The following is a 12,335-nucleotide window of genomic DNA, read 5'->3' as shown; positions in this document are numbered from 1 at the left end:
AATTGCGGTGCCCTGGCAGAAATATTTAAAATGTCGATATCCACGGGTCAGGTGCCAGAGGACTGGAGGATAGCTCATGTAGATCTGTTGTTTAAAAAAAGGCTCAAACAGTAACCCGGGTAATTATAGGCCGGTAAGTTTGACATCGGTAGTAGGTAAATTATTGGAAGGAATACTAACAGATAGGATCTATAAGTATTTGGATAGACAGGATATATCAGAAACAGTCAGCATGGCTTTGTGCGTGGTAGGTCATGTTTAACCAATCTATTGGAGTTTTTGGAGGAAGTTACCATGAAAGTGGATGAAGGGAATGCAGTGGATGTTCTATACAAGGACTTCAGTAAGGCTTTTGACAAGGTGCCGCATGGGAGGTTAGTTAGGAAGTTGCTAGGTATACATGGAGAGGAAGTAAGTTGGATTAGACATTGGCTCAATGGGAGAAGTCAAAGAGTTGTAGTTGAGGACTGCTTCTCTGAGTGGAGGCCGGTGACTACTGGTGTGCCAAAGGGATCAGTGCTGGGTCCATTGTTATTTGACATATATATCAATGATCTGGATGATAATGTGGCAAATTTGATCAGCACATTTGCTGATGATACAAAGTTAGGATGTGCAGTGGACTATGAGGAAGGTTTTCAAAGCTTGCAGAGGGATTGAAGCCAGTTGCAAGAGAGGGATGAAAGATAGCACATTAACTATAATGCTGATAAGTGTGGGGTGTTACATTTTGGTAGGACTGATCAAAATAGGATATACAGGGGAAATGGTAGGGCATTGAGGTATGCAGTAGAACTGAGTGATGTAGAAATAATGGTGCATAGTTCCCTGAAGGTGGAATATCGTGAGGATAGGGTGGTGAGGAAGACTTTTGGTATGCTTGCCTTTATATATCAGAGCATTGAGAATAGCAGTTAGGATGTAACATTAGAATTGTACACGGCATTGGTGACGTTAAATTTGGAGTATTGTGTACAGTTCTGGTCACCGAATTATAGGAAGAATGTCAACAAAATAGAAAGAGTACACAGGAGATTTACAAGAATTTTTCCTCAGTTTCAGCAGCTATGGTACAGAGAAAGGTTGAACAAGTTAGGCTTTTACTCTTTGGAGTGTAGAATGTTGAGTGGGAACTTATTTAAAATTATGAGGGGATTATATAGAGTTGACGTGGATAGGCTTTTTTTTTCTATTGAGAGAAGGGGAGGTTCAAACAAGAGGACATGAGTTTGAAGTAAAGGGGCAAAGGTTTACGGGTAACACGAGGGGGAATTTCTATACTGAAAGAGTGGTAGCTGTGTGGAAGGAGCTTCCAGTAGAAATGGTAGAGGGAAGTTCGATATTGTCATTTAAAAAAAATGGATAGGTTTATGGACAAGAAAGAAATGGTTATGGGCTGAATGCAGTTCTGTGGGACTACGTGTGTGTAAGCGTTCGGCACGGACTAGAAGGGCCGAGATGGCCTGTTTCCCTGCTGAAATTTTATATAGTTTTATGGTTATATCTCTCGTTACAAAACGTATTGGAGCTTTAGGAGTTTGAGGGGATTTGGTTTGTCATTGAAGACTCGCTAATTTCTCTGGATGTACTGTGGAGAGCGTTCTGACTTGTCGCATCGCCGCCTGGTGTGGATGCTGCAACGCAGAGGGTCGCCAGAGGCTGCAGAGGGTACTAGGCTCAGCCAATCCCATCACGGGCACAAACCTCCCCTCCATCGAGGACATGTTCAAGAAGGAATGCCTCGGGAAGACCACATCCATCAGCGAGGAACCCCTCCAGCCGGGAAATGCCCTGTGCTCATCGGTACCATCGGGGAGGGGGTACAGGCGCCTGTAAACTCAATAATTTACAAGCAGTTGCTTCCCCTCCGGCGTCAGATTGACAACGCTCCCTGAATACTTAAACACTCCCTCGGTAATCACCTTTTTTGCAATATTTATTAACTTCACCGTTTTACGTTAATTTTACATCGTTGCACCGCACTGAAGTGACGTTGTAGTCGCAGAAAAGGTCGGTGAGTCCGCGCTTGGAGTCCGGTGTTCAGTTCTTGTCTCCCTGCTGTAGGAAAGATGGCACTGAGCTGGAAAGAGTGTAGAGGGAGATTAACGAGGATGTTTCCGGTTCCGCGGGTCTGAGTTATGGTGGGAAGTCAAGCAGGATGGGACTTTGTTCTTTGGAGCGTAGGTATAAAGCCAGGGGAGGCACAGATAGGGTGAATGTGCACAGTTTTGTTTTACCCTGGGTTGGGGTATCGAAAGCTCGTAAGCACAGAATTGAGGTGAGAGTGGGTGGAGAAAACGGTGAGGAGAGAGGGAGGGAATGGGGTAAGAGAGAGAGAGAGAGAGAGATGTGGAGAAGCGAACTGAGTTGGTGAGAAGAAGGGCAGAGTGAGAAGAGGAGTTAGTAGGAAGGAGGAGTAAATGGAGTGAGTGGGTAGTTCGGGGCAGTTTGGAGAGGAGTGGTCTCGGTGGGAAGCGGGAGAGTGGAGTAGAATGCGAGTAGAGGAGGAGACTGGGGTAGGAAGGAGTGGAAGAGAGTGTGGGTGAGAATGAATGGTTGGGGGAGAGAGGGTGTGGTAGAGTGAATGCGGAGAAGTGGGGTGAAGTCATTTGAGTGAAGTCCGCCCCACGGGGTGTTGACAGAGACCTCGGATCTCTTCATGAATATCCGGGTAAAACGGTGCCGACTTCTCGCAGATGAATCTGTAATTACGTTTGCAACTGTAACTGGAAATGTAACTCCATCCTTGCGATTCGCATTTACGGCAGGTGGGCGATCCATGGTTCAACTCGTACAGAAGATCAGAGGCCACATTCCTGACAAAGAGTTTTTGACAATTTCAACAGAGACAAAACAGATCCAGCAGACAAACCGTCGCCAAACTAATCCCACTAATCTGCGATCTCCCCACAGCCCCTTGTCAGACTCCGAACATATTCTATGATACCGCGCTCTCCCCTCAGCCCCGGGCCCATTGCCGTACGAGTCCCACTACATCGCTCTCCCCTACAATCCGGAATCAGCTCCCAAATTAATCCCGGAGCACCACTCTCACCCGCCAAACCTGTGTCAGTGAACAAACTAATCCCACAGTTCCACTCTCCCCACAACCCTGATTCTTTCTCCAAACTAATCTCACTGACTCACTCTCTCCCCCAGACCTGAGTCAGAACTCAAACTAATCCCACTGCCTGAATCTCTCCCCACGACCTCGTTTCAGTCTCCAAACTAATCCCACTGACCCACTTCCACACCATAGAGCTGCAACAGACCAAACCTCACCTGTCTGCGCATTTTCCAATCCAGTATAATACGTATCGGTAGACAGCATTGGAAACAAACTTCTGTGAAATTAAATCCCTTCGGTTAATGTTTAAAACCAGACTCTCACAATGTATATTCATGTGAAGGGGCGGTACAGAGAGGGAATCAAACAGCGTCTGAGCTCGGGAGTGTGGAGTGAGCTTCACTCTGTGACTCCCCGGAAGTGTGTGATGGGACGGTTTGGAGGGAGATTCTCTCTGTGTCTGACCCCGGGAGTGTGAGATGGGACGGTGTGGACGGAGATTCACTCTGTGTCTGATCCCGGGAGTGTGTGATGGGACGGTTTGGAGGGAGATTCACTCTGTGTCTGACCTCGTGATTGTGTGACGGGACGGCGTGGAGGGAGATTCACTCCGAGTCTGACCCCGGGAGTGTGAGATGGGACGGTGTGGAGGGAGATTCACTCTGTGTCTGACCTCGTGAGTGTGTGGCGGGACGGCGTGGAGGGACTTCATTCGGTCACACTGAAAAAACTTCGCTAGTTGCACCGTGGAGAGTTGCATCATTGCCTGGTATGGAGGGGCTACTGCACAGGACCAAAAGAAGCTGTGGAAGTTTGTAAATCTAGTCATCTTCATCTTGTGCAGTAGTCTGCAATGTACCCAGGAAAGCTCCAGATAGCAATGTTTCAGAAAGGCAGCGTCCATTATTAAAGACCTCCAGCACCCAGGGCTTGCCCGTTTCGCACCGTCACCCTCAGGTAGGAGAATCAGAAGCCTGAAGGCACACACAGTGATTCAGGAACAGCTTCTTCTCCTCTGCTATCCAATTCCTGAATGGACAGGAAACTTTGCACACTACCTCACTTCTTATAATGTAGACTATTTCTGTTTTCTTTAACATTTTAAATCATCTATTCAATGTTCGTGTTTGATTTACTTGTTTATCTTTATTATGTTTTATTTCACTTATTGTTATTTTCTCTCTCTCTACCAAGTTGTGCATAACTTTGAATTGCTGATTCTAAGTTAACAAATTTCACGTCACGTGCCGGTGATAACAAACCTGATTCTGATTCTGGAGGGAGTTCCACACTCTGCCTATCGCGGGAGTGTGTGATGGGACGGTGTGGAATGATTCAATCTATGTTTGACCCCGGGAATCACATACCTCTTCCTGGTTTGAATTTATTTCGAGGAGCCTTGCATCAAAGTTTGAACAATGTTCCTTGGCCATATCATAAGCTTTCTCCAAGGTGGATACGAAATAACACCGACCTTCATTTTCGATCCAGTCCTGAGGACACGCTTGCACTGCAAATCAGGAACAAAATCAACAGTGACTCTCCCTCCATAACCGCCATTGCACCGACTGGGATCAGAAACAGTCAACCTCCCTCCACAACGTCCCATCCCGGATTCAGACAGCAGGTGTCGCTGCTTTCACACCGTCCAATACTCAGTCCTCCGGCCAGACACAGAGCGAATGTTCCTCCGCACCGTCCCATCACACACGCCCGGGGACAGACACAGAGTGAATATCCCTCCGCACCGTCCCATCACACACTCCCGGGGTCAGACACAGAGTGAATCTCCCTCCACATCGTTCCAACACACAATACTGGGGTCTGACAGATAGTGAATCTCCCACCACACCGTCCCATCTCACATTCCCGTGTTCATAAACAGAGTGAATCTCCCTCCACACCTTCTCATCACACACTCCTTGGGTCAAACACAGAGTGACCCTTCCTCCACACTACCCCAACCTCCCGTGGTCAGATAGGAAATGTAACATTCTCTGCTTCATCCCGTCGCACACTCCCGTGGTCAGATAGGAAATGTAACATTCTCTGCTTCATCCCGTCGCACACTCCCGTGGTCATCCATAGTATGATGCTCCTTCCACCCGGTGACATCATTTGGGTCTGTGAACGAGAGAAGTTCCCTCCGCACCGTCCTATCACAGAGATATCTGACACAGAGCGGAACATCATCCAGGCACGCGTCACCGTTCCCGGTGTCAGACACACATATAATGACACCCCCACCCCCAACACCAAAGGCATTCACCCACCCTCCCTCCTTCCCGCAGTAGCTTCTCATCACAAGCAACTGTGTCGAACACAGAGTCCCATCAGACACGCACGGGGTGAGACACAGATTTACGCTCCCTGCACACCGTCCGATCACACACGAACACGGCGAGACTCAGGTTGAAATTCTGAAGGTCACTGGTTCGAGCTGAGGCAGCGTGTTGTGTCCTTGAGAAAGGGACTTAACCACACATTGCACTGCGATGACACCGGTGCCAAGCTGCATGGGTCCTAGTGCCCTTCCCTTGGACAACATCGGTGGCGTGGAGAGGGGAGACCTGCAGCCTGGGCAACTGCCGGTCTCCCATACGCTCCTGCCCAGGCCTGCGCCCTGGAATCCTTCCCAGGCCCAAGTCCATAGTCTCACTAGAACAACGGGAGCCGATAAACTGAAATTTAAAAAAAAACTTATAGTGTCCTGCTTTATATTATTGGCTAGCTTGCGATCATATTCCAGTTATATTCCATTTTTTTTTAAATTTCACCACCTTTCTCGTTGCCTTTAGTTTGATTTTAAAAGCTTTCAAGTCATCCAATTCCTACTCACTTTTGCCATTTTACATGAGCTTTCCTTGGCTTAACTGCAATCCCGAATTTCCTTTGTCAGCCACGGATTTCTACTCTTATCATGTAAGAACCCCTTCTTCTTTGGGGCGTATGTATCCTGTTCATTGTGTAAAATTACCAGAAATTTCAGACTACGGTCATCCCATCCAGTCCCCACCTCCTGTCTACATGGGAAAGCTCCTCTTTAATGCCTCTGTCAGTCCCATTATTCCATTTTGATACTGATATATGTGAGTGTCGCTTCTCCCTCACAAATTACAGAATGAATTTAATCACACCTCCTCAGTAAACAGACGTGTGACTTCTGGCCCTCGCACTTAGGAGTGTTGAGGACTCGGTTTGAGATATCCCGGACCCTGGCAAGCGGGAGACAACATACCATCCGGGAATCTCATTCTGGCACGGCGAACCTCCTGTCCATTCCCAAAACTCACAAATCCCCCATCACCGCAGCGTGTCTCTTCTTTCCCCCCTTGCCTTCTGAGTCAGGAGGCAGACCCACTCCAAACAGCCGACAACAGGGTCCTCCCTCTATTAGTCCGTATGGCCGACTGTATCTGAAGTGTTATACCGGCTGCTGATGAGGATGACCACAGCACTGGCTCCTGAAACGCTTTCCCCTTCCCGGCTGTCAACCAGTTACCTGTGTCCACCTTGGATGTAACTGCCTCTCGGTATATGTCTCCGTTTATTCCCACGCTTGATCTCCTGCCTCAGAAGCGCCGCGTTATCCACACTACACTTTCACATCAGACACTCCCGTGGTCAGACACAGAGTGAATCTCCCTCCGCATCGTCCAATGACACTTTCCCGGGGTCAGTCACAGAGTGAATTTCCCACCGCACCGTCCAACGACACATTCCCGGGGTCAGACGCAGAGTGAATCTCCCTCCACACCGTCCCATCACACACTCCCGGGATCAGACACAGAGTGAATCTCCCTCCACACCGTCCCATCACACACTCCCGGGGTCAGACACAGAGTGAATCTCCCTCCGCACCGTCCCATCACAGTCTCCCGGGGTCAGACACAGAGTGAATCTCCCTCCACACCGTCCCATCACACACTCCCGGGATCAGACACAGAGTGAATCTCCCTCCACACCGTCCCATCACACACTCCCGGGGTCAGACACAGAGTGAATCTCCCTCCTCACCGTCCCATCACACACTCCCGGGGTCAGACACAGAGTGAATCTCCCTCCATACCGTCCCATCACACTCTCCCGGGGTCAGACACAGAGTGAATCTCCCTCCACACCGTCCCATCACACAAAGTCCTGTCACGCACAGCCTGTGAATCTCTTCCGGCATGGCCTCATCACACATTCCAGCGTTAAGACGTGTAGTGAAATTTCCTGCACGCCGTCCAGTCACACTCCTCCGGTGTCAGTTTCACCGTGTTTCTCCATAGAACCATAAAGCCATAGAACACTACAGCACAGTACAGGCCCTTCAGCCCTCCATGTTGTGCTGACCCATATAACTCTTAAAAATGTACTAAACCAACACTACCCCATAACCCTCCATTTTACTTTCATCCATGTGCCTGTCCAAGAGGCTCTTAAATACCCCTAACGATTTAGCCACCACCACCATCCCTGGCAAGTTATTGAAGGCAATCACAACCCTCTGTGTAAAAAAACTTACCCCTGATGTCTCCCCAAAACATCCCTCCCTTAATTTTTTTACCTATGCCTCTGGTGTTTTTTTCTGCTGGTGCCCTGGTAAACAGGTCCAGACTAACGACCCTATCTATGCCTCTTATATTCTTATAGACCACTATCGTCCGCTCTCATTCTTCTACGCTCCAAAGAGAAAAGTCCCAGCTCTGCTAACCTTGCTTCATGTGACTTGTCCTCCAATCCAGGCAACATCCTGGTAAATCTCCTCTGCACCCTGTCCATAGCTTCCATATCCTTCCTATAATGAGGTGCCCAGAATTGAACACTATATACTCTAAGTGTAGTCTCACCAGGGATTTGTAGAGTTGCAACATGACCTCTCTACTCTTGAACTCAATCCCCCTGTTAATGAAGCCTAGCATCCCATCGGCTTAATTACCGTATCAACATGCGCAGCGACCTTGAGGGATGTACGGATTTCAAAGCCAAGGTCCCTTTGTTCACCCACACTCTTATGTAACTGACCATTAATCCTGTACTCTGTCTTCTGGTTTGTCCTTCTAAAATGCATCACCTCACACTTGTCCGGATTGAACTCCATCTGCCATTTTTATGTACAACTCTGCAGCCTGTCTGTATCCTCTTGTAACCTTCGACAACCTGCAGTTCCATCCACAACTCCTCCAATCTTCGTGTCCTCCACAAAGTTACTCACCCTTCTTTCCACCTGTACTTCCAGGTCATTTATTTATAAAATTCACGAACAGCAGGTGTCCAAGGACAGATCCCTGCGGCACTCCACTAGTAACTTTCTTCCTTTAAGTCATTTTTTTTTATCCAAACACCTTCCACAACGTCTCATCACACACTCCCGGGATCAGAAACTGAGTGAAACCCCTTCTACAACGTCCCATAACTCACTCCCGGATTCAGACACAGAGTGAAGCCCACGCTGCACTGTCTCGTCACACTCTCCCAGATTCAGAGTGAAACTCTCTCTCCACGGTGCTATAACACACTTCAGAGGTTAGACATGGGGTGAATCTCTCTGGGCACTGTCCCAACATACAATCCCTCTGTCAGACACAGAGTGAAGCTGGATCCATACGGTCACATCAGAGATTCACGGAGTCAGACATAGAATAAAATTTTAATGTTACGTCTCACAATCCCGAGGTCAGACCCAAGTGAATACACCTCTACAACATCCCGCCACACTCTCCTGGGTTCAGTGACAGAATACAACTTCTTCCAGACAGACGCATCACACACTCACCGGGTCAAACACAGAGTGAATCACCCTCCATACCATCTCTTCATACACTCCCGATGTCAAGCACAGAGTGACGCTTCCTCTCTCCATGCCTGCCCTGTGATGAGGAGCGGATGAAAGTGGCGGACGATGCCTCACCTCTTCTGCTGGTCAACAATTCACAGATTCGAGCCTTGATTTCGTTGGCAGATCTGTACTTCGTTTCCATCTCCGTGAACTTGTGACGGAGATCGCTGTGCATTCGGTTAAGATCGGATAGATTAGAGTTGAGCGCAGAGAGATTTTTCAGACAGGTTCTCTGGGAGAAATTCAGGTGGGTATTCTCGGATATGTTGGATTGAAGGGTTGAGTTTAACTCATAGTAATTTCTGTCGGATGTGATCTGAGACTGACGAATCTGTGACACTGCGAGAGATGGTGAAGGATGTTTAGCCTTTTCAGTGACACGTGAGTCAGCGTCACGCTACCGAACGAGTCACCGAGAGTGTTGTGTCAGTGTCACAGTGAAGGGTGTCACAGTGAAGAATGTGCTGGTGGCACAGTGAGAGGAGTCGGCACCATTTTGCGGGTCGTGTCTGTGGCACGCTGAGGGGTGTATCAATGTCCCGGTGAAGATTTTGTTGATTTTCCAATGGGGGTCTGCGTCAGTATCATGGGGGACATGTCCGAGTTGCTCTGATGAAAGTGTCGGTGTCACTGTGATAGGTGTTTAGGGGCACTGTCGAGAGTTGAGGCGGTTCATAATGAAGTGTTTCTCGATGTCACTGCGAGGGAAATCGCAGAGTGAGGGGCTTGGGGTGTCACTGTGGTTAGAGTACCTGTGACATGGTTTGGGGTGCACTGGTCGCACAGAGAGGGATGTGTCTGTGTCACGGTGAGCGGCATGTCATGGCTACGGTAGGTGTGACAGTATCACGCCAAGGTGTGCGTCGATGTCACTGAGGTTTCGCTGTGAATTTCGGAGCCGGTATGACGATCAGGTGTCTGCCTGTGTCAGGGTGAGGTGAAGGTAATTGCGTCAGTGAGCGGTGCATCTGTGTTATGTTGAGGGGCGCAATCGTCTCGGTGAGGGGTGTTCCAGTGACGTGTGAGTCTTTGTCACGGTGCGGAGCTGGACGGGTCAGGGGGAGATGCGTGTTGGTGTCACAGAGACTGGTGTCTCAGTGTCACTGTTCAGGGCTTGTCGGTGTCACTGTGGTGCTGTACAATAACAATTTATTTACATTTGGAGCCCGTTCGGCTCACCTTGGGTCGAGAGCCCGTCAACAATCACGGTAATGGCGGAAGTAACTAGGCAGAGTTGGCAGATCCTACGGTGCGATCTATTCCCCATGTTCTCTTTCAGTGTGTTGGTGAATGCAGCCATGTCGCCCACTGGGACTCTCTTCCACCCACCAGACGCGGTCTCTCCTTCCACCACCAACACCCCTCCCTCTCTCAATCTCAGTTACATTGAGCCTCATCGCTGAGATTCCAAATAGCTTGACTTCCCAGGGCTGACCAGCGTCTCTCTGATTCCAGAAACTTAATCACGTCTCCCGAATGTCATCGTTTAAGTTGAAAATGTGGGTGTTTGACTGAGCCCTCAGGGGAGGCTTTTCCAGACTATGGGAATACATGGGATGCACGGGGAATTGGCCGTCTGGATTCAGAGTTTTACAGTCATGTTTTATTCCACACTCCCAACTTACGGTCTGACTCCAACCGGAGTCCGTTCGACTCACCATGGATCGAGAGCCCGACCACCGTCGCGAAGAGGACGAACGTAACCAGGCAGAGTAGGCAGAACTTACGGTCCGGTCTATTTCCGATGTTCTCGTTCGTCTGCTCTTTATGCGGACCTGTAGAGAGACGATTCAGAGAAACAGAAGGAGAATTCAGGAGATGGTGTGAGAGGACCGATGGGCCGGAAAATGTGAAACAATGGGGGAGAGAAAACGAGAAGAGAGAGGACCTAGGAAGTGGCCGCGTGAGAAGAGGAAGCGATTTTCGGTGTGAATGGGGAGTGGGATGTGCGAGAGAGACAGAGAAAAAGTGGGGAACAGAGGCGAAATGACGAGAGAGAAAAGTGGGAGAGAGGAGGGAAGAGACAATGGAGCGAGAGAGAGGGGTGGGAAAGAGTGGAAAGAGAGTGTTTCACGGGTTTATTATTTTTCCTATCTGTATCACTGTTTGACCGCTTTGTTCATTTTTCACGCATGAGATAAATGACTGTCTTCTGGGGATGAAGCTGTTGCGGTGATTTCGTAGACTCCATTGTGTTTCTTTGTTTTGCAGCTGCTGACAAGGAGAAGGGCAGCACCGTCACGTGATGGCTAGCGCAGCGCTTTACAGTACCAGCGACCCGGGTTCAGTTCCCGTCACTGCTTGCAAGGAGTTTCCAATACTCCCCATGAGCCAGTGGATTTCCTCCGGGTGATCTGGGATCCTTCCGTAGTACAAAGACATATCGGTTTTTCGGTTAATTGTTTATTGTAAATTTAACTGTCATTAAAAAGGAATAGTTCGGAGTATTGTTGGGCAACGCGGCCTGAATGGCCGGAAGAGCCGATTCGGAACTGTTATTCTATAGTAAAAAAAAACAAAATAAATTTTGAGGAAGAAATGATAAAGCATGGTGGGAAATGGTCTACATATACAACCGGACCATCCGGTGTTTGTGGTGGGTGTGACTGTCCGGGAAGAATGTAGAGCTGAAAGGCTGTAAAATCTCAGACGACACAAAATGTGAAGGGATAGGAGACAGTTAACGATAGAACCCTTAACTGTCGACAGGGAAAGGGATCTCGGGTTGATCACGCGGTTCAATGGAGTGATAAAGATTTGACTGCAGACAAAGTCTCTCTCATGGGAGATCCATTCACAAGATTGTGATGGCCGGGATTCACAGTGAATTGGGAATTAAGTCGCCGTACTGGCTTGTCCACAGAACCCAGAGGCCGGCGGCCGTCCGTGACTGGTGGTGTTACCCACGGGACCTCTATTGTCTGTGGCCAAAACCTGTGAGAACCTGGAGATTTAACAAGGCTTTGTGTGTTTCCAACATCCTGCATCGTAGACCAGCCAGTACAGCAGAGGAACAGGCCCTTCGGCCGGCAATGCTGTCCGGGATGCATTCCCTCTGGTGTCAGACATTTCACATTTGGGAATGATGCCCTTTGTAACTCTTATGATCTTGTGCTATCTCGGAGCATTTCGCCTACCAAGGTGCAACATTTTACGTTTGCCCGGGTTAAACACCATCTGCCATTCCTCCATCCCATATCAGACACTGATCCAAGTCCCACGGAATTGAATGCAGGCCATCTAAGCGATGCACAACACCCATCAGCCTATCATCTACAAACTTACCAAACCACCCATCTGCATTCTCACCCAGATCGTTCATTTATATAAAACAATATAACAATCACATCTCGGACCTTCTAGTCCGTGACGAACGCTTACTCTCACCTAGTCCCACCGACCCGCACTCATCCTATATCCTTCCATTCCTTTCCTATTCATATA

The 12,335-nt window shown here is 48.7% G+C and overlaps 1 protein-coding gene across 1 annotated transcript; it reads right to left on the bottom strand.

The window, feature by feature from the left end:
* Positions 1-2,039: 2,039 nt before the first annotated feature.
* LOC132386553 (C-type lectin domain family 9 member A-like) lies at positions 2,040-10,666 on the bottom strand (the record flags this gene model as incomplete). Its single annotated transcript, XM_059958831.1, has 5 exons — positions 2,040-2,816; positions 3,283-3,344; positions 4,435-4,577; positions 8,964-9,230; positions 10,550-10,666. Coding segments are annotated over 5 exons (800 nt in total), but the record flags the coding sequence as incomplete, so codon positions are not given.
* Between the last annotated feature and the right edge of the window lie 1,669 nt (positions 10,667-12,335).

This window comes from Hypanus sabinus, unplaced genomic scaffold, assembly GCF_030144855.1.
Source record: "Hypanus sabinus isolate sHypSab1 unplaced genomic scaffold, sHypSab1.hap1 scaffold_1203, whole genome shotgun sequence".
In the NCBI taxonomy this organism is placed as follows: domain Eukaryota; kingdom Metazoa; phylum Chordata; class Chondrichthyes; order Myliobatiformes; family Dasyatidae; genus Hypanus; species Hypanus sabinus.
The sequence above is the reverse complement of the archived record's forward strand: the minus strand, read 5'-3'. Positions and strand labels throughout refer to the sequence as shown.